This window comes from Chroicocephalus ridibundus, chromosome 19 (assembly GCF_963924245.1).
Source record: "Chroicocephalus ridibundus chromosome 19, bChrRid1.1, whole genome shotgun sequence".
Lineage (NCBI taxonomy): Eukaryota > Metazoa > Chordata > Aves > Charadriiformes > Laridae > Chroicocephalus > Chroicocephalus ridibundus.
In genome coordinates, this window is record NC_086302.1 from 757451 (window position 1) to 782258 (window position 24808).

Here is a 24808-nt window from a genome sequence, read left to right on the forward strand (position 1 = left end):
CTTAGCACTTGCAGAGAGCAGGTCCCCCAAACCCTGACCTTTCTAATGGGCTGGAGATGATACTGGGACCTGGTGGGACGTTCTGGGGGGCAGCGAGGGTCCCCCACCCCAGCGCACGGGGCGGCCACTGATTAATAGCCCCGTTAGCAGAACCGGGGAACCCGGGGGGTTGGAGTGGGGGTCCGTGACCACCCTCACACCTTGCCCCCCTCCCGGGAGGAGAATAGGGCAGATCCCCGCCCTCTATGCAAATCACAGACCGGCGATTGGCGGGCGGGCGGGGCCGGGCGCCGCAGACAGGGTATAATAGCGGGGGGGGAAACAATGCCCCCGTGGTCCTGGTTCGGTGGCTGGTGCGGCTGCGTTCTGCCGCGCCGGGCGAGGGTGGGGGCTTCCCCCCCCCTTCCTCCATGGGGCTCGGGGTGTCCCTTTTCTGAGCGGGACTGCAGACCGGGGGGGGGGGCGGTATCCCCTTTTCTTTCTGTCCCCACCCCTGCCTTTGCCGCCCCCAGGCTCTACCACCCCTCTCAACGCGGAGATGGAGTTTGACTCGTACCAACACTACTTCTACGACCATGATGCCCAGGAGGATTTTCACCGCTCCACGGCACCCAGCGAGGACATCTGGAAGAAGTTCGAGCTTGTCCCCACGCCCCCCCTCTCCCCCCTGGGTCCCCTTGGGGAGAAAGCCTGCTGGTCGGGGGCGGAGGAGCGCTCCGGCTGCCTCTCCCGCTACTGCCTGTCCGGGGACGAGCCGGAGTATCTCATCGGGACGGGGGAGATCTTCGGGAACCTGAGCGCTTTCATCCTCAAGGATTGCATGTGGAGCGGATTTTCAGCCCGGGAGAGGTTGGAGAAAGCGATGACAGAGAAACTTTCCACGGGCACGCAGAGGGCCACCCCCCACAAACCCTCCTTCGCCCAGGATTTTGGGTTCGGCAGCTCGGTGAGCGAGTGCGTGGATCCCGCTGCCGTCTTCCTTTGCCCGCTGGCCGAGAGCAAGATCCCCGCGTCCTCGGGATCCGAGGGCCAAAGCGATTCTGGTAAGGGACCGAGGTGCGGGCTGCCCCCGGCCCAGCCTTGCTGCCACCCGCGGGGAGCCCGGCGTGGAGGACACGCGTGTCCCCGCACATGTGCGTGCCGGGAGCCTCCCAGCCGGGCAGCGCCTTTGTTGCAGCTCCAGGCGAGTCCCGGTGCCGGCCCCGCGAACAAAGCGGGCTCGGCTGCTCCCCTTCCAGCGGGGCTTCTCCTCGGGAAACCCCTACCCCTCGCAGAAGGGTGCGTGGAGCTCCCCGTCCGCTGCGTGGGTCTCTGGTGGCCCCTCTCGCTCGTCCCACCCCACGGGACCCTCGTGGGCAGGTTGGCGAGGGACAAGTTCGCAGCTCGGCGTGGAAACTTTGGGGTTTTCGGGCGTTGCAGCGTGCTCTGCTGCCGGCTCGTAACCTCAGCTGCTTCCCCTGGCCCCCACGCTCACGGCACCCACCTGGGACGGGTTTTTCTCGGGAGAAAAGGCAAAATAGCCCCCGGGGCCGGCAGGTTGCAGTGCAGCGGCCGCCCCCCCGAGGCCGTGGCTCTGTGGGATGGGCAGGAACATTCCGCATCAGACCCCCCCCCAGGCACGTCTGCTTGTGCCGCGTGGTATGGGGGGGGGGGGGGGGGGGGCGTGTTTACACGGAGGGGTTCGGGCTGGGAAGCGCCTGCCTCTGAAACCCATCGGGCAAGGGCAGTGTGGTGCGACCTCCCCCTCACCTCAGCGCATAAGCACCCATTGTCAGTCCCTGTTTACAAACACACCCCCCCGGGGCTCCCCAAACCCACCCGCCCTGTAGTCCCGGTGGGGGCCGTACGCGGTTTTTCCCTCCCGCCCCAGCGGGCTGACTCGGCTGCCGTGGGAGCGCTGACGCGGCCCCGCGGTGCCGTGACCCCGTTAATAAATCTGCCGGTGGCAGCGACCTGTGCCGGTGAGTCACGGCGCGGGACGGGGGACTTAATGCCATTAGGAGCCCGGGGACCGTAAGCAGGTCGCGGGCGTTAAGAGGCTTAACCCAAATTGATGGGGCCGCCCTGGGGATGAAGGGGGGGGGGTCCCGATCCCGATCCGGCCGCGCCACGTGGACGCCGAACAAAAAGCAACAGATTGCAAACAATGAGAGGGGTCACGGTGATGGACAGGGGCGGGGGCCAATGGGAGGGTGCGGCAGCCGGCTGGCCCCGCGGGATAGCCAATGGGCTGCTGGGGGGGCGGGGCCCCGCAGTTCGACTTTTATTAATGGGCGGCGGCGGGGGGGTTTGTGTGTGTTTATCTATCTCTATTCCTATTCTACCCGTGGCTGAGACCGGCCGGGTTATGACACTGATGAGCGCAGCCGTCGGCCTGTGTGTGGGCAGCTAGTGCCCCCCTCTCTCCCCGCAGTAGCTCCAGTAGCAGGGTGGCTTGTGCTTGCTGGGCAGAGAACGCAGAGCCTGGTGGGGGGCCGGCGTGTGGGCTGGGGGCCACAAGCAGGAGGCTGCCCTGGAGCCCAGCTCCTGTGGCCACCACTGGCCCTGTCGCCGGAGGGGGGTTGGGGCCAGGCCTCTGCCCAAGGTGCTGGTGAGGGTTTGGGCATCTCGGGGCACCTTTAGCGAGGGGCCGTATTTTCCCCCAAAGTCTAGGAAAAAAAGGTGGAAGCACATTCCTAAAAAGAGACCGATCACAGGAGTGCCTGGAGCTAGATCACCCCACTGTCCCCAAGCGCCAGCTTCATGCCGCTGGGCTCTGCTGGACTGGGCAAGCTGCAATGACAACAGACAGGGTGCCTTGGGTCCAGTTATGCTTTATTTGGGTCTTTCTGTTCACAGCTCTGATAACTTTCCCCCCCACACTCCCCCCACCCACGCTGACTCCTGGGCTTGGGATGCCTTCGAGGTTTACTGCGTCTGTTGGAGGGACCCCTTCACCTCTCCCTCCCCCCTTGCACCGCGGAGGATTGTCCCTTCTGTCCTCGGGGAGCCTGGGCTGAATGGGGTTTATCACTTGTGAAAAGTAACAAGTCACCGAAGTGGGAAGCTGCAGCCAAGGGGAACAAAGGGCAGCTCTGCCCCCACGTCCCTCATCTACAATTCCAATGGGCCATGAAAGCTCCCAACCAGGATGAACTTTGGAGTTTGGCTGTCCCAGGTACCCATCATCCTACTCCTCCTGTGTCCCCCCCTGGGCAGATGGGCTCTGCTGTTTCTTCCCTGATGATTCTTTATCCTGGACACGGTGCAGGATGTGCAGAAGTGAGGCGGAAGTAAAGCCCTATCCTAATTTCAGGGGACTGGGCACACGAATGTGGAAGGAAAGCTCCTTCCTTTGTGATGGCATTGGAAAAACATCTAAATCACGTAATCCCTCCTGAAGATTGCAGAGTGGCTTTGCAGTGCATGAGCAAGCTTTTGTGGGATGGCAGCAGGGGGATTGTCTGGGGGGCTGTGGGGAGCCCCGGCAGGGTGACGAGAGGTGACCAGGGGCTCCCAACCGATGGTGATTTCTTTTTTTTGATTGTCTGTTTTGAGCAGAAGGGGAGGAGATTGATGTGGTGACAGTGGAGAAGAGGCAATCGCTCAGCCTGAGGAAGCCAGTCACCATCACGCTGCGTGCTGACCCCTTGGACCCCTGTATGAAACGCTTCCACATCTCCGTCCACCAGCAGCAGCACAACTATGCCGCCCGCTCGCCACCAGATGTCTGTCCCCCACCAGAGCCGGCCCAGCAGGATGAGGACAAGCCACTAACCACCACAGAGCCAGCCCCTGTGATCACGCTGCCCGAGCCCAGCTTGCCGAAAGCTGGCAGCAGCCCCGGCTCCGACAGTGAGGACGTGGCCAAGAGGAAAAACCACAATTACCTGGAGCGCAAGCGGCGCAATGACCTGCGCTCGCGCTTCCTGGCCCTGCGGGACCAGGTGCCTGGGCTCGCCAGCTGCCCCAAGACGCCCAAAGTTGTGATCCTGAGCAAATCCTCTGAGTACCTGCAGTCGCTCATCAGTGCCGAGAGGAGGATGGCAGCCGAGAAGCGGCAGCTGCAGCTGCAGCAGTCCCAGCTGCTCAAACAGATTGCTAACCTCAAGGGGCACTAGCACCCAATGTGCCCCCCTCCCCGGTCCCCATGACCCTCCTGGCTCCCTCTCAATTTGCACATTTTTTTAATTTTTATTTTGGTTGTTTGTTGAACTGTTTGCCCTGGGGGGCTGGAGCATGCGGTGGTTGCTGCGTGTGGGGTGGCTGCGGTGGCGCTCCCAGCTGCAGGAAGGCGGCCCCAGCAGGGCCCCCTGCCCGTGGCGTCGCCTGCCTGGGGCTGGCTTCTGGCACTGGGTGTTGCAACACTTCCCCTGTCCCCCCTGTGAAGCTTTCTCAAGTGACTGCTTCAATTCATGGGCTCAACTCCATTCCCCCTCCCTTGCACCCCTCTCTGCTGTTTGCCACCAACAGCATCCCTGGGAGCTGCCCCTGGGCATCCATCTCACCCTAAAAATCCCAAGCAACCATGGTCCACTTCAGCTCAGGGAAGCAGGTGGAGGTAGACGCGGAGAGCCCAGCTTACAGGGGTTGTCTCTGGATGGATCCCCCTGGAGATGGTGGTGGCAGGATGCCTCTCACACCGGGGTTAACAGCACCCTGTGGATGATCCCCTTGCTCAGCTGGACCATACCTCACTTTCTTATCACTTCATGCAGTAGCTTGTCGTGGATTTTATGTTCTAGAAACTGCTGCTGTAACTGCGAGTCTTATACTGGAGGCTGTGTTTTTTATACTGTATTTTTGTACCACTTTTTGAGAAGTATTGGTAAAGAGTTTCCTTTTTTTTATATATATATATATATAAAAATAAACTTTTTTTGGAGGGGGGTTCCTGCTGCAGGGGAGGGCTCACTCCTGCTGCACTTTAGGGAGATCAGGAAGGGGCTGGCTCCTGCTGGACCTTTGAGCTGAGTCTTCATGGAAGCTGTTTTCCCCCTTGCACCTCTCCAAACCACCAATTTGCAATAACAGGGGATTTTTCCCTGTGAGCATCCTTGTGACACCCCCCCCCCCCGGCCTTTCCCACCCTTGCAAGCACCTCCTGACCAGCAGCGACTTAAAATCCCCAGCAAAGCTTTGGACTTTGCAGGGAGCCTGGCTGCAGGGGACTGGTTGGGTGCGTGGGGGGCTGTGCTGCCTTCAAGGCTTCCCCCTGCCTGTGCTATCCTGCTGCCCAACCTGCAGTGGGCTGTGTGAGTGGTAGAGTCCCCTGTCCCCTCCCAGGGGTGCTCCTGCAGGATGGCACCCTTGGGTCCCCACTGACCTGCTGAGAACTGTTAGAGTTAACACTGTGGTCGGATTTAGCACTTTCTTCGTTACCTCACACTTCATAAATAAATAAGTTTGCAACAGCCTGGGTTGGCTTTTTCCATGCAGATGGCAGTGGGTTTCCATGCATTGTGCCATGATGCTCCTGGCGGGGCTGGCCTGGCCACTGTGTTTTGGGGTGTCCTGGCAGCCGCTCAGGAACACAAAAATTAATATATTTTGCACCAGGGCTTGGCTGCCTTGCTGCCAGTAAGACTGAGCTCTTTGTCCTGGCTTTCTCCCAGCAATTGAAACAGAAGTAGTTACAGTGGTGGGGCCAGGGAAACGAATCACTGGGATTATTTTTCCTCCTTTTAGGTGGCTTTGTTGGCAAGGAGGGGCAGGGAGCCCACTCTGGGCTCAGAGGAGGCTTTGGTGTAACTGTAAACCCCCCTAATAGTGCTCGGAGCAGTTGGTGTGGGGCGATCGCTGCCCCGTGGGTCAGGGGACGGCGCTGTGGTTGGCAGTAACACTATAGGGAGTGGGGAATGCAATCTACTCCCTTCAAGGGGCATCGGACAACTTCATATACTCGGATCTGCCGAGTGGATGAAATTATATATATGTGTGTTCTCCCTGCTGCACCTGAACCCGATGCTTTTGGGTTTCCTTCATATTGGTGGTAAAAGTCTTACTCTAAAGGCAAGAGGGACATGGGATCCTGTTACCGCTGAGAAGTCAGAAAAGAGCTGCCGCTGCTGCAGGAGACTCAATCACCAGGGTGAAGCCAGCCTTAAAAAGCAATGATTCTGTACGGAAGCTCTTAAATAAACGCTCCCTTTGGTTCTGGCAACACTTCATGCTTTCTGCATGTTGTTACATCGTACCATGTCAAAGCGTTTTAGAGCTGTATTAAAAGGCGCTCAGAGGAACCACAGTTTAAACACGGAGCAGGGTGACCTAAATCTGACACCTCGCCCATGTGCAGGAAACAAAGCCCAGATGTACCAGTCCCTCAAATGTTTATTTTTGTTGTGTATACACTGACACATACAGACTGGTGTCTTTTTTCAGCTCAAGGTGACCCTCCCAATAAGGTTTTTAGTAAGGTGTGCTTTTTCTTTTCATGCCGGAGGCACATTGGTTGTTTAAAACATTATTTCTCTTTCTCAGAAATGATGTGCAGATACTGTGACCTGAGCTGAGACCATCATCAGTGGAAAATGTAGTTGGTCTCAAATCAAACTGAGGAGCAGTTGCAGTTTTGCACATATCTTTGAGTTCTGTTTAAAGCCCTCCTACATAAATATATATCTACCTGAAACTTCCCTGGTTACTAAAGCAGATGCCTCCTCTGGCGTTGCCACCGTAAGGATAAGGAAAGCAGACTGACAGTGCTACAAAGTGAACAAAATAAACACACAGGGCTTTTCCTCCTTGCTTGTTCTGCAATTCGCAAGTGTCGGCTGTCACCATCACAATTCTGCATTTCCGGGCCTGATACAGTCGGGTTTTTTTAATGCACATTACCCCTCTCCTTGCGACTCGCCCCGTTGCCTCGGCTACTCTACCCCCCTCCCCCCAAACCACCTCTGCTTTCCCACCGTAGCCCCGGTTTTGCAGAGGGGAAGCCTCAGCCGGCCCAGGGGGTGCTGCGGGTGCGGTGCCGCTTTCACGCCTGGGCTGGCAAATTTTTAGGACAGTTTGCCCGAGGCGGCGATAATCCCTTCCCCTCGGAGGGGGGCCGACTGCCCGCACCCCTCCCCGGCCCGCAGCCTCCTGCTCCCTGTTGCCATGGCAAAGGATACGTGTTGCCAGGGAGAACGGCACCGCGGAGGTACCCTCCTCCCGCCGTCGCCATGGCAACCGTCTCCCAGCCTTCCCTCCGCTCTCTTGCCACGGAGACAGTCGCCCCGCTCCCCATCTCCCCGTGTTGCCGTGGCGATGGGGGAGGACCAGCCGCCCGCGGAGGCCGCGGGTTGCCACGGCAACGCGCTCCTCTCTGTTGCTATGGAAACAGCCCCGCTCCTCACTCTCCTGCCCCGTCGCTATGGCAACAGCATCCTTCCCACCCCATCCTACACCCCTCTGCCCCAAAAAAGGTACTACGGGGCAGAACCCCACTCGCTGACACGGCCCGGGGGTTCGGGGTCCTGAAGGCGAGGGGTGCCCGGGGGACCCCAAGAGGGGCTGGGGGCGTGGGGATGGGCAGGGGACAGGGATGAGGACACGGTCCGGGGCCGGGGGTGTGGGGGTGGGTGGGGGACAGGGGACAGGGGGACCCGGGACGGGGACAAGGGGAGGGACCCGTTCCGGGGGACAGGAACCCCCCCTGGCAGAGGGCTACGGGGCACAGGGCCCGGCCCCGTCCTCCCCGCGGCTGGCCCCAGCCCCGTCCCGCCCCCGTCCCGCCCGCTCGTCCCCATGGCAGCCGCCAGGCCGGGCCGGGCCATGGCGGCGGCCGCGCTTTGCCTGGGCCGGGCCCCGCCGCGGCCGCGGCCGTTGGTGGTGATCCTCGGCGCTACCGGCACCGGCAAGTCGGCGCTGGCGCTGCAGCTGGGGCTGCGCCTCGGCGGGGAGATCGTCAGCGCCGACTCCATGCAGGTACGGCCGGGACCGGCCTCCGTGAGGCCGGGGGTAGGCCCGGGGTAGGCCCGGGAACCGGGAGGCGCCGGGGGCGGGCCTAGGGCTCGGGGAGGGCCGCGGCCGGGCCCGGGGGAGGCCGCGGCCGGGCCTGGGGACCGAGGAAGGCCGGAGCTGAGCCCGGGGTCGCTGGCGAGGCTGAGGGTGTCCGGAGGCGGCCTGGCCTGGTGCCGGGGGAGGGATAGTGGGGCCAGGTCGGGGCCCGGAGAGGCCCAGCTCCTCCGCGGACCCCAGGCTCGGTGCTGGTGGGGGACAACCCTGGGGACGGATCCTGTCCGCCGGCTGTGCTCCTGGGCAGGCCTCGATGGCCCTGTCCTGGTGGCTAGTTTTTTGCTTTTGGGTGCGCGGTGTCACAGCTCGGGGGAGCGGTGCTGTCCTCATGCGCGAGCTCTCAGTATGGCGGCACAACCAAAACCAACCCCCGCCCTTGCCAATAAATTAATCTTCTGGAAAGAAACCAAAGCAAGGGTGTTTTAATTTTAACCTGCAAAAAGCTATGCAGAGGTGTGAGGAGCAATTGACGAAGGGATGCAGCAGCTGGAGTTAATCGGCAGCGAGCGATGCCCAGGATTGCTCCTGCAGATGCGGCTGACATGGACCTCGAGTTGTGGGCAACCGCGCGGGACATGGTGTGAGTCCTGTCTGCGAAACCGCGGCTGATGGAGGCCTCAGGGTGCGTGGTTTGGTCTGCACTGGTCCCTGCATTGTGCTTCTCGTCCTGGTGAGGCAGTGGTGCCGGCTGCCCTGCCAGAGGCTGTGTTATGGATGTAGCATAGGTGAGGCTGTAAGGTGGCAGCCGGAGGCCAGCGGCTCCCTCCCCAGTCACCCAGCAAAGGGACACTGACGAGATATGGAGAAGAATATTGAAAATGGTATTTGCTACTTGCCGGTTGCACTGTTTGTGGTCCCATCTCGTATTGCAAGCGGCAGCAGGGAGTATATGGATTGTACAGTCAGGATCAGTAAACACCAAGGAACTGAGCCTCATTTTTTTTTACCCTAATTGCATTCAGCTACAAGAGCTTTATCACGAGATGTGGATTCCAGCCACCACAGGGATTTTGTTGTTGTTCAGTAAAATGTTTTCCTTCCTACTCAACACTTTTTACTGTTCTCTTTCTGGAATGCCTGAACTTTCCATCAGGTTTAATATTTAACGTATTTGTTACACTTCTTAAAAAGGTGTTTTCTGCCAACCAACACCCTTTGCCCTTTGTGCTGCTCAGAGATTGACTCTCGCTGTCCTGTGACCACCTCCTGGTTTCCTGCACCAGGCTGCTGATGCTGGCCACTGTTTGTATGCCAGAGAGCTGCTGGGGATGCTGCCCAGGATACGGGTGGCTTTCTGGGCTGCCAGCGCACGTTGCAGGCTCATTTTCTCCACAGACCCTCTCTGGGCTGGGGCGGCTTTTAATTGGCTGCTGTTTAGTTTCCAAGGCAAGTTACCCTGCTCTAGTGTCTGCATCAGAAACGCCTCTGAGCAGAGCTTGGCTGGGGCAGTTTTACTGATACCAAGCTTCCTGATCCAGACAAACCCTAGAGCTTTTGTTCAATTATTTGTGCCTGTTAGTGTACTGTGAATACTGAGGTTCTTGGACCGTGTGGTGACTGACAGCCCAGTGTACGGCAGGCTTGAATATCAGGGAAAGGGCTGTTTACTTGAGTGATCCTGTGAATGCGAGACTCCTGCTGCATCCTGAGCTCTGCAGACGTGGATGGAGCCGGCTGGTATGCTGTGGATTCTCGTTTCGTGCTGGTGGATGTTTTGAAGCATGTATTTTGTGCTCTGGTTGTTTCAGATCCCACTATGGGAATGCAGGCGCTGGGAGGACTCTGGCTGCAGGCGCCCAATGGCATCCGGGCTCGAATGGCTCTTGTCCTCCTTTCCTTTTAATCTCATTCTAGCGTGACTGTGGAGCGAGAGCCGAGCAGCTCCACTACTTTTATCCCGTAAAGCAGCGTGCTTTCAGCGTGGCCTCTCGGGGCGGCGAGGCGGGGGAGCCCTGCCCCTCCACGGCCCTGGTCGCCTGAAGGCACAGCCTCAAGCAGGTCGGTGTCTGCGCCTCCCCCACTGTGCTCCACTAACCCCTGTGCCCCGCTTAGGCGGCTGCAGCCAGCCAACTGGGTCTGCTTTCTTGCTGGCTTTGTTCCTGTGGAATATTGTCTCCCTGCTGCCTATCCCTCTGCCATGCAGCCCTGGCTCCGGTGTCCTTGCAGGAGAATTGCCGTGTCTTAAAAATCCCATTGCTCTTTCTCGACTGACAGCTGCCAGTGACCATGTCGCCCTCAGCCCTCTCTTGTCCATTCATCGCTGGGCCCCGTGTGGGTCTTCACGGAGCTCTGACAAATGCTGGCAGTGTTTTGGGCAGCTGCTGGGGCTGGAGCCAGAGTGGGGAAGGGGCCGGGGAGCCCCGAGCCCACCTGTTCCCACACACAGGCACCCCTCTATCTCCAGAGACGTTTTCGTCATGGCCTTGAGTCGCTGTGGTCAAATTACAGATTTAGCTGCTGCCTTCATGCAGCTCAGGAGCTCTGGTTAATCTGGTGGCCTCTTAATCTTTCTTTTTGTCCTTTCTGGTGCCCTTTGTCATCCCAGTGAGTTTCCTTACTCCTGTAACTCATTCCCTGGGGAAGCCCGGCCGGGTGAAGCCAGTCCCGCTTCATTCCTGGCTGAGCAGTGGGTGCGCAGTGATCCCGTTGTCCCTTCTGGATTTCATAGTTTGGGGTGGGGATGCAGTCCTTCTCCGGAGGCTGTTGTAGCACACCGTCTACATTTGTCAGTTAGTGTGTCAAGTCAGGACATCCTAAGAGCCTCTGCTGACATCCTTCTCATGGCAGGGATCAGAGTGAATCGTGCTGTCCTTGCATGCTAGCTTGGTTTGGGTCCTCCATGCCCATCTCCAGCTGGGACATCCTTTGGCCCCTGTGAAGTCTTCATGCTCTTCTCTGGTGTAGGTGACTTGGATGTGTCTGGGTTCCCCATATGGCACAGCCGTCATGTCATAGAGTCACAGAATAATAGTTTGGGTTGGAAGGCACCTTAAAGATCATCCAGTTCCAACCCCCTTCCATGGCAGGAACACTTCCCACTAGATGGGGTTGCTCAAAGCCCCCTCCAACCTTTGCTACTGTGCTCCCTGCACTCAGGGCAAGGACAGTGCCTTTCCCCGTCAAGGACAGTGCCTTTCCATCTGGCGCAGATGGGGAAAAAGGGGCAGAGTTTGGGATTGTGCATGAAACTGGTGGCAGAGTGAGGGTTTGGGAGAGCCCACCCTTCCTAGGCTGTGGGCTGAGGGTCTTCACAGCCACCGTTTCCTGAGGATCGCTGGTCTCCTGCCTGTTTCCCCACCCATTAGAAGAGGAGACGGCGCTGACCTTGCAGCACAGCGCTGTGAGCCATGGGGCTGACCTGCCCGGGCTTTCAGTGGCAGAGGTGGGAGGATGCCGTCAAGGCTAAGCATCTTTAGTCCCCAGCTTGTATTTGGTGTCTCGGAGGCCTGCTGCTCCAGCCTGCTGCTAATCTGTTTTGGGGCCTTAGAAAGCAACAAAGGCTTATCTGAGCCGCTTGCTGAAAATAGAAATGAGTGTTGGGAGGACGTCTCGGTGCGAGGCCCTGCCGACAGCCAGCTGGTGGAAACCTTCTCTGGGCTTTGCTGGGTGCGTGTAAAAGGCTGCCTTTGTTTCCTCCCAGCCCACACACTGACACCGCATTCCTCCGTCTCTTGTTGCCAGGTATTTGGGGAGGCTCTCGGTGTTTAATCTCCAGGAGAATCTTGGGGGATTGGAGCCTGGGCTGTAAATCCCAGCTCTGCCTGCACAGGGCAGTGGGAGCTCCCAGCTGCCTCCGAGCCTCCCCGTCAGCCCTCTGTATTGATTGGGATTTCAGGCAGATGAGTGGGAGTCGGAGCTGGAGGGCTGGACTGGCCCTTGCTGGGGGAAAGAAGGCACTGAGCCAAAGCTCCCCAGATTCAAAGGTTTTTAGTGCCAACTGCAGACCTCTGTTGAATGGTGCTGCTCAGCCCAGGGCTGGGTAATGGAAGGGGATCAATAGGCTGCAGCCAGCCACAGGGCATGTTGGCAGAGACCTGCCTATTGGGCCTCTCCTTGTCTGCTCACTGTCCCCTGGAGCCAGCTGGGTTTCTGCAGGGCAGAAAGGAAGAGCATTGGGTTGCCCTCCCGCTCCCCCCTCGCTTCCTGCCCCCAGGCGAGCCTTTCTCCTGTGAGGGACCGGGAGCAGGGGCTGGCACTCACCCTCCAAGCTGCAAGTGGAAGAGTTAAGCTGGGGAGTGTCTGCTGGGCTGCAGACGGTTCAGCCGCCCCAGCAGCTTGCATGACTGCTCCATGCAGGGATCTGGCTTCCCTGCTCCACTAACCTCGGATCGTCCCGTGCTGCCGCTCCGTGCCTTCTGCCCGTCGGTCACCTCTATGTCACCTTGTCCTTTGGTCTGGGACCAGAGGAGGCAGTGGGTGGAGGCCATGCTGTGGCTTCTCAGAGGGGATTAAGGGGAAATTTGTTTCTGGAAGGCTGGCCCTCTGCCTGGGGTGTTTTCTGGGTGATGGAGGAGGAAATGAGTACAGCCGTTTTCAGTCTCTTCTCCCATCAGGCCAGTTTATCCCAAGCTGGGAGACTGCTCCAAGCGGGGACATGCTGGGAGCTAAACATCCTCCCTGCGACCGCAGCACGAAGCAGAGCCTTAGCTGCCACCTGGCACAGAGGGTGCTCGGTCCTTGGCACGGCGCGGAGCTGGGCTGGACAGAAGGGCTTTCTGTGCCCCACTGCGACCACGTGCCTGCTGCCAGCACCCTTGGGGGGCAGGTCCCCGCTCTGGTCCCTGTTTGTCTGCAGCTCTGCAGAGCCTCGCAGCACCCACTGATGGGCATGCTGTGGGGAGAAGGCAAGCAGCTTTCCTTTCTTCTCCTGGGTGGAAGATGCTGTCATCTGAAAGGGCTCTTCTGCTCCTGGGTCCCAGCCGAGCTGTGGGGATGGGATGCCGGGCTGAGGTTGCTCTGGTACTTGCATAGCCTGGGTCTGTGGGCTGGGCTGTGGCTGTTGTTTTGTGCAGCCTGGAGGGTGGATTTGGGCTGTGGCTCGGATGCATGCTGCTGGGATCGCAGGTTACCTTGGCATTCTTCACCAAGAATGCTCCCGAGGGGTTGGTTTTGGTGGCTTTTCTTTCTACTCTGCTTTTAGCTGTCTAGCTGAGGGCCAGCATCTCTCGGCAGTGCTCTTCCAGGTTGTATATCCCAAACTCAAGATTGAAGACACACCTCGAAGCAGTGAGATGCTGCTGGTTGCACTCACCAGTGTCTCCTGCCTCTTTTCCCCTGGGGTCATTGGCCTGCACCGATGTGTTTTGCTCCTTTCTGTCCCTGACCAGCTCAGTGAGAGCAGGCAGCAGATGGAACACCAGGCTTTTATGGTGCTCATGAGCTGAGACAGTTTGTGTGTGTTTAGGAGGCTCCATGAAGTTGCACGTTGCATCCAGGGAGATCTTTGTGTGTTATGGGAAGCAGTGATCCTTGTCCCCCAACGAGACTTGGTGTTGTGCTGCAGACGGGTGTTTGGAGAGAGGCACACCTCAACTTTTAGCTGCAACGGCAGAAGATGAGGAACCTGCAGCTTGGAGGTAGCTGCCCTCATTGTTTTGGAGCTCTGTGCTTCAGAGCCGGGCTTGGCTGGTTACACTGACTGGGCTCTGAGACTGCTCTGATTGCTCGATCAGGCTTTCCGTCCCTAACTGCAGGGTTGTGTCAGAGCAGGAAGGCAGTCATGAGCAGTCGGACTCACGGTTCGTCTCCTGAAGGCAGGAGCAAACACCAGAGAGAGGCAGTTTGGCCCTGGCAGGAGCAGGTGTTGGCAAGATTCCTGCTGCCTCGCCTGAACGGGGCACATGCCCCTGCCTGTGCTGCTTCTCCAGAGACTGGTGAGGGGCTTGGAGGATAATAGGGGCAGGCAGAGGCTGTGTGTGGGGCAGGAGCAGTGGTTGGTGGGCGTTTCATGGGACGCAGAGGTGAATGACAGGCTCTTCTCTTCCCCAGGTGTACAAGGGCTTGGACATCATCACGAACAAGGTTTCTCCCCAGGAGCAGCGTCTGTGCAGACACCACATGATCAGCTTTGTGGATCCCCTTGTCTCTAACTACACAGTGGTGGATTTCAGAGACAAAGCTGTGGCTCTGATATCCTTTCACGCTGCAGCCTGCCTGGCTCAGCAGATACGGACTCCCCCCCTCCACAGCCAGCCCTGCAAGAGAGATCAGTGTTTCCATCAGCCTTGGGCTCTTCACATGCCCCAGCTCCAGTTTTCAGAGGATACTGCTGCCGAGGGGGGCTTGGAGCTTCTTTTTTCCAGCTAATACTCAGGGTGGCCTCTGCTCAGGGCTGGTTGGGGAAGCTTTCTGCTGCACTGCAACACTGCAGAGCCAGATATTGCCCCCCCTGGCAGTCCCTGCGTGTCCCTGAGTTTTGGTGGTATCGGGCACAGGTAGCAGAGGATAGTGAGAGATCGGACACCTATAACCCTGTCCTGCTGCCTCACTGGCCCTGTGGGGCTGGGAGAGTGGGGTCTGGGCCCCAGGCTGCTGCTCCCCACAGTCCTCCCTCCCTGCCATGCATCTCTGCTTATGCTCCCTGACTGTGGCACATTGAAGATATCTTTGCCCGAGACAAGATCCCGATTGTTGTGGGAGGAACCAACTACTACATTGAGTCCCTGCTCTGGAAGGTCCTTATCAGCACCAAGGTACCGTTGTGGGGCTGTGTTTCCCTCCGGAAAAGGGTGAGCCCCATGTTCAGGGCAGGCTTCCTGCGACCGGGCATGGTGCTCCCCCTGCTAGAGTGGGGCAAGGAGAACCAAAACCCTCTCATTCACCTCGTGAGTCTGGGGAATCATCTTGCTTGTGCTGGCATTGTTCATGGATGAGTGGCTTGACTCAGGGCTGCCTCGTGCCCCACAGGAGAAGGCCAGCACAGGCCCTGGGCTGGTCACCGACAGGAAAGTGGAGCTGGAGCAACTGGACGGTGTGGAGCTGCATCGCCGTCTGAGCCAGGTGGACCCAGAGATGGCAGCTAAGCTACACCCTCATGACAAGCGCAAAGTGGCCAGGTATGCTTGGTGTGCTGGGGGCAGGGGATGCCAGGGCCCAGCACCCCTTCCTGAGGGAATCGTGTGCCTCACGAACACAGCAACATGGGCTCTCCCATCCCAGGTGGGTGCTCCTAGCCTCTTAGCAACGTGCTTGGGGACCTTGGAGCACTGGTGTTGGGGAACTCTCTGGGATCTGAGACCTTTGGCCACACAGCCCCCAGTTTGAGCTGCCTTTGGTGGCCAGGACAGTGCATGGCTTCTGGCTTGTGTGCACCAGGGCTGCTCCCGCTGCGGTGCCCCAGGAGCAGGGTTTATCTGGAGCTATTTAAAGAGCAAGCTGCGGTGCTAGCTGAGTAACATACCTGAGCTCTGTGGGAACAGCACAGCAGCAAGACCAGGCTTGCTGCTTTGACGGGTCCGTCCCAGCCGAGCCCTGGCCTGGGGGGAGCAGAATGCCGCCCACCCCATTCGCACGGTGCAGGGGGATGGAGGGTTGGGCACCCCATGCAGCTTCCTCCACCTCCCTGGCTGGGCTGGGCTGAGCTGGCAGTAATGCTTCACCGCATTGGCAATGCTGGCCCCTTCCCTGCAGCCCTGCCTGGCTGGAAAGGGCAGGGCTGGAGCCAGAACCCCATCCCCTGCAGGGCTTGTCCCAGTGCCAGGCAGGAGTGGGTGGCTGTGCTCTGGGTTCCTTGGGTGCCATTGCTGTGCTCTGCACTGCATTGCACCCCCAGGACCTGGGTGTGCTTGGGATGCCGGGCACGAGATGGAGCAGAAACCTGCCCTCCCCCCACATGAGAGGGTTGCATCGCAGCGAGTGTCTGCGGTTCCCTTTGCTGGAGCCCCCAGGGCTGCTGGGGAAATGGAAAAGCTCATCCTCACCCAGCCTCTGAGCTCTGTCTGTGTCTGCTTACAGGAGCCTCCAAGTGTTCGAAGAGACGGGGATCCCCCATAGTGAAATCTTGCACCAGCAGCAGGAGGAGGAAGGCGGGGGACCCTTAGGGGGACCCCTGAAATACCCCCATTCCTGCATCTTGTGGCTGCATGCAGACCAGGCAGGTGAGAGTGGGCTTTGCACAGCTCCTGGCTGGCTGAGCTTGGTGATGTGGGGTTAGAGCTGACTCCCTGCTCCTGCTCCAGCCTCCTCCCTAAAGAAGGCAGCAATAGCTTTGGCATCAGTGGGCGTGACAGAGGACTAGCTCCTCTCCCCTGCTGGGCTGTGCCTTCCTCTGGTGGATCGGGAGGCTGGGAGTGCCAAACTGAGTCCTAGTACGTTGTCCAGTTGTGGCCCTCCTGAGGGCATGGCTCTGAGCGGCTGGATGTGTGCTCTTCTCCTCTCAGCTCTGGACCAGCGGCTGGAGAAGCGGGTGGATGACATGCTGGCTGCGGGACTACTGGAGGAGCTGCGGGACTTCCACCGCCGGTACAACCAAGAGAAAGTGGCCGAGAACAGGTGGGTGAGAAGCAAGCTCCCTTTCAGGGCTCCCAGTCCCACCTTCCAGACCCATGCAGGGCCCAGACCAGCTCTCTCTGCAGCAGCTCCAATGTATCAGTGCTCCCAGCCCTGTCCCAGCAGCACCTGCTTCTGCAGCAAGGCCAGCAGACTGGACGGGTGCCTGCCTCTGTGGGAGCACCATCAGCAGAAAGGTCTGAACCAGCCAGATCCTCCAGCACTTCCTGGACTTCCCTGCCAGAACCCTTAGATCAGGGCTGGGCAAACAGCAGAGTCCCTGTGGGTCTTAGTGTTGAATTAATTTTGCCTGGACCATACCTGCCAAGCGGTGACACATTTCCCCTCAGTAATTGGGGGGAATTACTTGGTGCTGCCTGAGTGTTCACACAGCGCAGCTGACATGGGGTGGCACTGAAGGCACCAGTCTGCATTCCTGTATGCGTGGCTTAGCTTGTCCCCTGAGGCCATGGGCTTGTGTCACCTGGGGAGGTCCCTGCAGGGTGAGACGCATAGATATGAGCTATTACGGGGAGGGTTGAGGTCTGCCATTGTTCTGAAGGCTCCTGCTTTGACGCCCGTCTCTTGTCTTGTTCTCCAGGCAGGATTACCAGCACGGCATCTTCCAGTCCATTGGATTCAAGGAGTTCCATGAGTACCTTGTCAGTGAGGGGAATTGCTCACCCGAGACGAGTGCTCTGCTGCTGCAAAAAGGTGAGAGAGGCACCCTGCATGCCCTGTGTCCCTCAGCCCCACGCAGCTCCAGGTGACTCTGCGTAATGGTCTGAACCAAGCTCAAACCCTGGAGCAGGTCTTGTTGGGGTTGAGCTGCACCTTTCTCTCTGAGTTTTCCACTTCTGCCAGCCCAGGAGGGACAGGGACTCCTTTTTCAGTGCTTGGAGAACATCTCTGAGCTCACCCCCACCAATTCCTCCCTCCCTTCCTCCAGGTCTCCTTGGAAGATGTACTGGGCACAGTGTAACTTGGGATCTGGAGCTGGTCCATCAGCGACCTGGGTGATAGGATCCCAGCTGAGGTGTGGATGATGTGGAGAATAGGGCTAGAAAAAAGGAATGAAGCAGAACTCAGCATCTGGTTCAGCACCAGGATGGTGGGAAGGGATCTGGGGATCTAGCGGATGACAGCATGAGTCAGTAGTGATGCCTTTTCTTTGGCATGTGTCATTCTGGAGTGTCTGGACAGATACGCTGTTGTTAGAGGAGAGAGCTACTCTGCTTCTCAGCACAGCAGAGGTCCCAGGCGGAGTTGGTCTGTGTGGAGGGTTGGGTGTGAAGTGGAGATGGAGGCTGAGGAAACCACTGAAATGATAAAAGTCTTGAAAACAAGTCTGGTGCAGATGGGTCTTCTTGTGTCTGCTCAGGAGACGATTGTGGAGCAATACGATAAGTCTGGTACTAAATATTGAAAGGTTGTGCAATGGTAAACCATCCTTTGGGCCCACTGTGGGTAGGACAAGGAGTCCTGGGCTCCGTTTGTGCAGAGAAGTATTCAATTACGTGTTATGAGAGCAGTGCGGCCCCTGAACACATTGTCCTACCTGCTAAAAGGGGCACCTTGTCCAGCTCTTCGCGCTGCCACTGCCCCAACACTGTCTGGCAGGGCTCACCCTCTTTGCCATGGTGACGGCTTCTCCCTGCTGGCTCAGAGACCTTCAGACTGACAGTAGGAATACTTCTCTTAAGCGAGCATGGTACCCTCCAGCACAAACTTTTGTCTTGTGTGATTTCCCCCCACTGGAGCCAACAGCCTCTTCTCACTCTGCTGTGAACTCAGCTCGCAGCATTGCACTGACCTTTGTTTTTATTTTTTATTCTGTTTCAAAGGGATCCAGGCCCTGAAACAGGTGACCAAGAGGTATGCCCGGAGACAGAACAAATGGGTCCGAAACCGCTTCCTGAGACGTAAGTCCTCTGTTCCTGCCCTGCCTCACCATCCCTATTCTCGCATCTCTTCTCACCCCTCCTTGGCACGTCCCTGGCTCCCAGCTCAAGGGAGGAGAGTGGTGGCTCCTCTGCTTTGGGGCAGTGTGTGTGTGTGGGGTGTGAGTCTGGCAGGATCAGACCATCCTGCCTGGATTCTTCTGGCTGGCCCAGGCTGCCCTGGCTCTGCAAGTGTCTGCTGCCAGCCAGATCCGTCCAGGATCCACCCACCAGGCTCTGCCCTGATTCCAACCTGAACATGTGGGAAGGAGAGCAGCCGGTCAACCCTGCTGAGACAGCCCACCCAGCACTGTCCAGCTCCTTCTCACTGCTTCCCCTGTACCCCTGGCTGCCAGTCAAGGGAAGATCTTCCCTTCCCAACACAAGTGCCATCAGGACGGCTAATATCCTGACAGAACAAAGCAAGCAAAGGCTCAGCCCCATGGTGGGCAGCAGTAGATGATGGTGGCTGCAGGGATGCTGTGCTGCCGACAGCTCCCGAGGGGCTCGGGGAGGGAGTACCCAGTATGGTCCCTCTCCCAATGCACCCACACATGCTCCCTGCGCAGGGCGAAAAGCCCAGTTGGCAGCTGCCCTTCAGATTAGGAGCAGGAGCCCATTGGCTGCCCTTCGCCTGGGCCATGCTCACCGTGATGGCGAGGAGCCAGCAGGACTTCCCCGTCCCAGCCCCAGCCTTGGAGCAAGGCCAGCATCAGCAGCTGGGAGCCAGGCACTTGTTGAAAGGTGCTTGGCAGGGGCAAAACAACAATAAAAAAATTTAAAGGAAAAAAAAAAAAAGGCAGGGAGAAACTTGAGTCAAAAGATGGGCTTTGAATGGGATGCAAGAGCTTTCCTGGAGCCATGTGCTTGGTGGCTGTGGCTCACCTTTCTGATGGCAGGTGTGTTTCAGATCAGCCCTGTCAGGAGCTTGTTTATGGTTACAGCAATAAAAAGCAGCACCTGCTGGAGACTGGCACGCGGCTGCCTTTGATGGCTTTGTCTGAGTGGGGCCATGTGCCCAGTGTCTGCGGGCAGGTGAGCAATGCGGGCAGCGACATCTCCGGAGGGAGTGTGTGCCCTCTGATTGCAGCTGTCTCCCCCAGCTGGGCTGCACTGAGCACTCTGTGCCCTCCTGCCTGGGGGAGGCCAAAGGGGTGGCTTTGAAACTGTGCCTTGTCAGGTCAAGGCATTAGTAAAGCATCTCCCACTGTGGCCTGCTACTGGGAGCATTGGCTCCTGCAGCCACACAAGCAATTACCGCTCTGAGTGGGGACCTGCACCCACAGATTCCTCATCCAGACCTCCATGCCTGCATCTCCTTGTAAACTTTGTGTGATGGCTTTGTGCCTGGATCCAGCTTTTGATCTTCTGTGGCCTCCTGTGGACCATGTTCTGGTGGTGACCTGCCTTTCTATGCCTCCGTAGGTCCCGGGCCCAACGTGCCCCCAGTGTATGGCTTGGAGGTGTCTGATCTCTTGCAGTGGGAGGAGGATGTGCTGAAACCTGCTCTGGAGATTGTGGAGAGCTTCATCCAGGTACTGGGTAACTAGAGTAACACGTGAGCCATGGCTGAGAAGTCAGCTTCTCAGTAGTCTCCAGGCCCTGTCACTTGGCACTTAGTCTCTCCCATGAGCAGTGCTGTCTGCTTACATGTCCAGCCTTGGGCTTTCCTCGCAGTGGCAGAGGGTTGTTGTCTAAGCTGAAAATTTCTCCTAATGCCCAGTACTCCGCTTGTCTTCCATGGTAAAACTGCAGCCTCTGTCCTGCTAACCCTAGTGTCTGTGTATGGCAAGTTCACGTCCCAAACTTTACCAAAATGAACACAGACAAGCACATTTTCATAGTAGAAACCAGTTTGAGACGTTATTTAATCTACAGGGACGTGAGCCCCCAGCAGAGCCTGTGAAGATGGAGTATGATGTAAACGAGAACAAACGGAGTCATCACGTGTGTGAGCTCTGCGAGAGAGTCATCATCGGGGACAGGGAGTGGGCAGGTAGGATGCAGCAAGGGGGAGAGGAGAGGACCTGGGAGGGGATGGTGACGCAGAGGGATGGAGCGAGGCAGTTCTGTGGAGCAGAGCAGCTTCCTTGGCTGTCTCAGCTCGGCCGGGTGACACTCAGCGCATGATCTTGGGCTTTCAAGAATTGTTTACAGCCCGTGTATGAAAGCAGCCATTTGCGAGCCCAGAGGGGGTGCAGGAGCAGTGCCACAGCAGCCATCTGTCAGGCTTCCCCCCCTTCCCCGGCACCCAGTAAACACTGCCGCGCTCTGCCGTCACGCCAGACATGGGGATCTATACGTAGCATCAAACCTCAGAGCTGTGTTTAGTCAGGGCTGCTGGTCCTTTTCAGCACTTTAGATACTTCTAGATACAGGACAAATTTGACTCTTCTAAAATTTTGTTGTATAAAATTAAAGTTTCTTAATGTTTTTAATAGCTCAGTTTTGCTCCAATATCGCCTATTTGCATGTTTTTCAAAAAAAAAGTATTCCTAGCTGTAACAGTAACAGAAAGGGATTTTCTGTTTTCAATAGACTTACTTTAAAAGAGCTCAGTTGGAATCAGATTAACTCAGTGAATTTATCTGTGCTGTGAGGCTCATGCTGAGAACCAGCAACAAAAAGTGGTGGAGAAACTGGCTGCAGAAATGAAACTGGTAAATCTCCATGTGTTGCCTGAATGCAGTATAAGCAGACACAATGCAAAGATAAATTTCCCAGGTCGTTGGTCGTTGGATTTGAACGAGTCACTTATTCCTATTGCTTCAGGGAGCTGCTGAAGGCAAAGGTAGAAGTTGGCTCAGAATAGGAAGCTCATTGTAGTGAGATCGGTTTGTAAGTGTAATTGTTATTTCAGCCAGTCTCAGCTTGGACGTGCTTTGTAGGAGCTCTACCTACTCCAGAACTAGAGGACTTTGAAAGTTACGAGGGTCCATGCCCTCCTACCAGGTCCAGCGAGTCTTGTGGCCAAGTGGGAACTGAAGATCTCCCCATACACTACAGCTGCAAACACTACAGCTAGGGATGTCATCCCAAATTCTGATAGATGATGACGATACCTTTCTCAGTCGAGATCAGCTGTTGTTCTCTGCATCCAGCTGAATTTGACTCCAATCCCCAGATGGTGGGAGAAAAATCGTCCAAAGCCTGGGTGTTACTTGTAAATGCAAAATGTAAAAGCTCAAAGGGAAGTGAAGACCGTAGTGGGAGCTGAGTCGATCTGCAATCTGGTCTGTTTTTTTAAGTCAAGTTACAGATAGTTCTGGGAGCTGCTTCTCAGTACCCCACTGTCTCTGAAAGATTTTTAAATTTTATCTAATTTTACAATTTGTATGGACTTAAAAGAGCACACCTCCCCAGACAGCAGCAGAAATCCAGCCACTCTATGCTTTGATGCTGCTTGCGACAAATTGTAAGAGGTGAGACCGTATTTCAAGCTGAGGGTGACCCTACAGCATTGTGATATAGCAGCAGCTTTGCATGTAATTTCATCCTTTGGCAGAAAAGGGTGACTGGAAAACACCTGAGGGCCTTGATTCAGTGAGCACATACCCTCATTTAATTAAGGCCCTGCTTGAAAAGTTTGCTGCTTTAATTGCTGCTCTGATCTCTTGGAAAGAGCAAACCCACCCTGCTAAGATGTTACATTGGTCTGGTTAGACAAAGTGCCTTTTACTTAGATAATACCGCTGATAACAGGAGGTTTTACTGTCCTTAACTGTGTGATTTCAAGCAGAAATGCAGCTCCTGCTGCCCCGCTGTGTCAGTACAAGTTGCATCCTTGGGATTATGCCTCTCTTCCTGTCCGACTCCTACTGAAATGCTCTCATAGCTGGGGGCCTTGCCCTGGAGTTATGCAAAAGCCTAATTATGCTCCAGGCTCCGTCCCTATCTGCGCTGTAGATGTACAGGATATCCCCAGTGCTGCGGTGCAGGCATCTAGGCTTACAAACGACCCTGGCAGTGCTCCATGGGGTGGCGGAGAGTTGCACAACCTCACCCGCATCCTGCAATGTGCTGCTTCTTTGGCAACACTTTCTCCCATCCTCCCGGTGTCGTGCCTCGGCTGGGAGTGGACTTGTTGGGAGAGTTGACAATCTGGGGTCTTCTGCATATACAGAGCCAGTTTTTTTCTCTTTCCCAGTCATTCCTGCAGTCAGGAGACAGCTTGGAAGTGTTGTCCCCCCTTCTGAGCCCCAATAGTTTGGCCTAGAAGTGTCCTTGGAAATGGTGAGGGCAGGGCTTGGGAGTTCACTTTTCTGCGGGAATGAATTGTGCGGGAGGATGGGAAGGGAGGGGGGTGGGGATCGGGTTGGGTGTTTCCTTCTCCGAATTCCACAGAGTTAAATGCTTTGTTTGCATCTTCCTCCAGCTCACACACGATCCAAATCCCACCTGCACCACCTGAAGAAGAGAAGGAAGCTGGAGGCCGCCAGCCGTGCTGCAGAGACTGAGGGGGACAGTGGGGGTGCAGAGACCTTGGGCGAGGATAGCAGCGTGTCTTTGCCTTTGCCGTAGACTGCAAACCAGCTGGCAAAGGGGAGCAGCCACGCTTCCACCTGTACGGCGAGGAAGCAACTGAGTTCTGGATGGCCTTGAACCGAACGAGCTGAGTCATTTTTTTCAGGATGAGGCAGGTGTGTAAGTGATGGGCAAAGGCCGTTGGCTGCATCAGATCCTCTTCATGTGGCCTCATCGCGCCCTGTTCCCATGCTTCCCCAGCCCTGCCTGGAAAGGGCTGGGCCCTGGGGCAATGCTGCTAGGAGCATCCTCCCATGCCAAGCGTTAAAATTCCTGCCACAGACGCAGCATTATCCTTGGAATGGTTGAGCTGATCCTGCTGGCATGCGAACGTGTCGTTCTCAAAGACAGAAACACCCTGCGCTCCTCCAGCTTGGCCAGGAGTGAACTCTGGAGCTGAGCGAGTTCTTACCACCTTTATTGTGGAGAGGATGTATTTTTTTTCTTTTATATGGAAATAAAGTTCCAGGATTATTGTGGGTTCCCCTCCCTATTAGGAAGCACAGTTTTCTTGCTCTCTGTTTCCACCTGGGCTCAGGTTCCCTGCTCTGGGCACAGGGCAGGACATCCAGGCCTGGCTGCTTCTTCCAGTCACCTTTTGTGCAGCTTCTGAGGGAGCTGAGCAGATGTTCTCAGCGTGGTGGAGGCAGTCTGATCCCTCGGCACAGGGCAGGTGCAGAAGGAGCTGACACCTGTTAAACAGGAACTTGGAAATGATCTCATCAAGTTTGCAACAGATGAGTCTGTCCTAGTTAAAGCTGAATTCCCGGGGGTTTACACTGTGGTTTGGCAGTGGGAACCAGCCCCGCATTTGACTCTGAGTTGCTGAGCAGCAAATTCCTTGTGCTGCATCCGTGAGGCAGTTGGTCTCCGCGGCGGCATTCCTGGAGGACACGAGCGCCGTCTGCGCCACTGCACTTCCTGGCGTGCCGCTCTGGCTGGAACCAGGAGGGCCTTTTCCAGGGCGTTTGGGATTCTCCTGGCAAATGCAATCAAGACGGTTCCTCCTTGGGAGGGTTTTGGGGTGGTAGAGCACATTTCTTTCCTTCTGCTGCTCGCGATACACCACGTGGCAAGAGGCATCTCTTGGGGGTCAGCCTGCAAGGGGAAGGGCTGTGTGGGCAGATTTGCCATCGCGGGCTCTGGAGGTGCCTGCTCTGATGGGGATGAGATTAAACCTCCAGTTTATGTTCCTCCGCATTGAATTATTTCTGTAATGCTCTGTGGGATGGCTGCCTTGGGCCATTTGATAGGGCCGCAGGGTGGCGTGAGAGCTTGGACTCAAGGGAATATGCAAAGGAGAGCTGGGAATTTGGGTTGGCTTTTCTCTGCCAGCACTGGGCAGAGCTGGGCATCAGCTTTGAGATGCTGGGCACCGCGTTCCTGTTGCTGGGTCTGTCTGCGGCGCCAGCTGAACCTCTTCTCAAGCCCAGACTTGTTTGCCGTCCACCTTACTCAGGTGCATGTGGATATGGGCTCAGCCCAGCGCTGGAGCACACGGCCAAGGGTCGAGGCGTGGAACTGTGCTCTCCTGGCGTGGATGGACGAGGTGCAGGTGAGGCTGGGCATAAAGCCCCATTTGCCGCAGGTGTGCTGAGTGTGGTCTTCTGATAGTGTGGACATGTTGAGTCATCTCCCCAGGCCAGGCTGGGATCATTGGGGCAGCTCTGTGAATGGGAGTGGGATTACCTGCTCTGTCTCCTCAGTGCAGTCAGATGACCATACTGTTAGAAATGGATTTAATATCCGTAATCGGTTTAATATGAACTTTGTTATCCCCGCAGATAAATGTTATTCCTCTTCCACAATAGCTGCTAGTCTGCCTGTTCTCTTCAAGAGCCACGGTAGGGCAGGGTCTCCCAGGCCTCCCCCCT

General features: G+C 56.9%; 2 protein-coding genes across 2 annotated transcripts; both read left to right on the plus strand.

Annotated features, from left to right (window-relative positions):
• The first annotated feature begins 325 nt into the window (after window positions 1–325).
• MYCL (MYCL proto-oncogene, bHLH transcription factor) lies at window positions 326–6232 on the plus strand. Its single transcript, XM_063356182.1, has 2 exons — window positions 326–1043; window positions 3541–6232. Exons 1-2 carry the CDS (start codon window positions 539–541, stop codon window positions 4098–4100), a joined length of 1065 nt encoding a protein of 354 aa, XP_063212252.1. The 5' UTR covers window positions 326–538; the 3' UTR covers window positions 4101–6232.
• A 1001-nt stretch (window positions 6233–7233) lies between these two features.
• On the plus strand, window positions 7234–23417 carry TRIT1 (tRNA isopentenyltransferase 1). Its single transcript, XM_063356218.1, has 12 exons — window positions 7234–7432; window positions 7613–7893; window positions 13972–14112; window positions 14577–14675; window positions 14890–15038; window positions 15937–16079; window positions 16362–16473; window positions 17072–17184; window positions 18315–18392; window positions 19836–19945; window positions 20289–20406; window positions 22786–23417. The coding sequence occupies exons 1-12, from the start codon at window positions 7234–7236 to the stop codon at window positions 22929–22931; spliced, it is 1689 nt and encodes a 562-aa protein (XP_063212288.1). The 3' UTR covers window positions 22932–23417.
• The last annotated feature ends 1391 nt before the right edge of the window (window positions 23418–24808 follow it).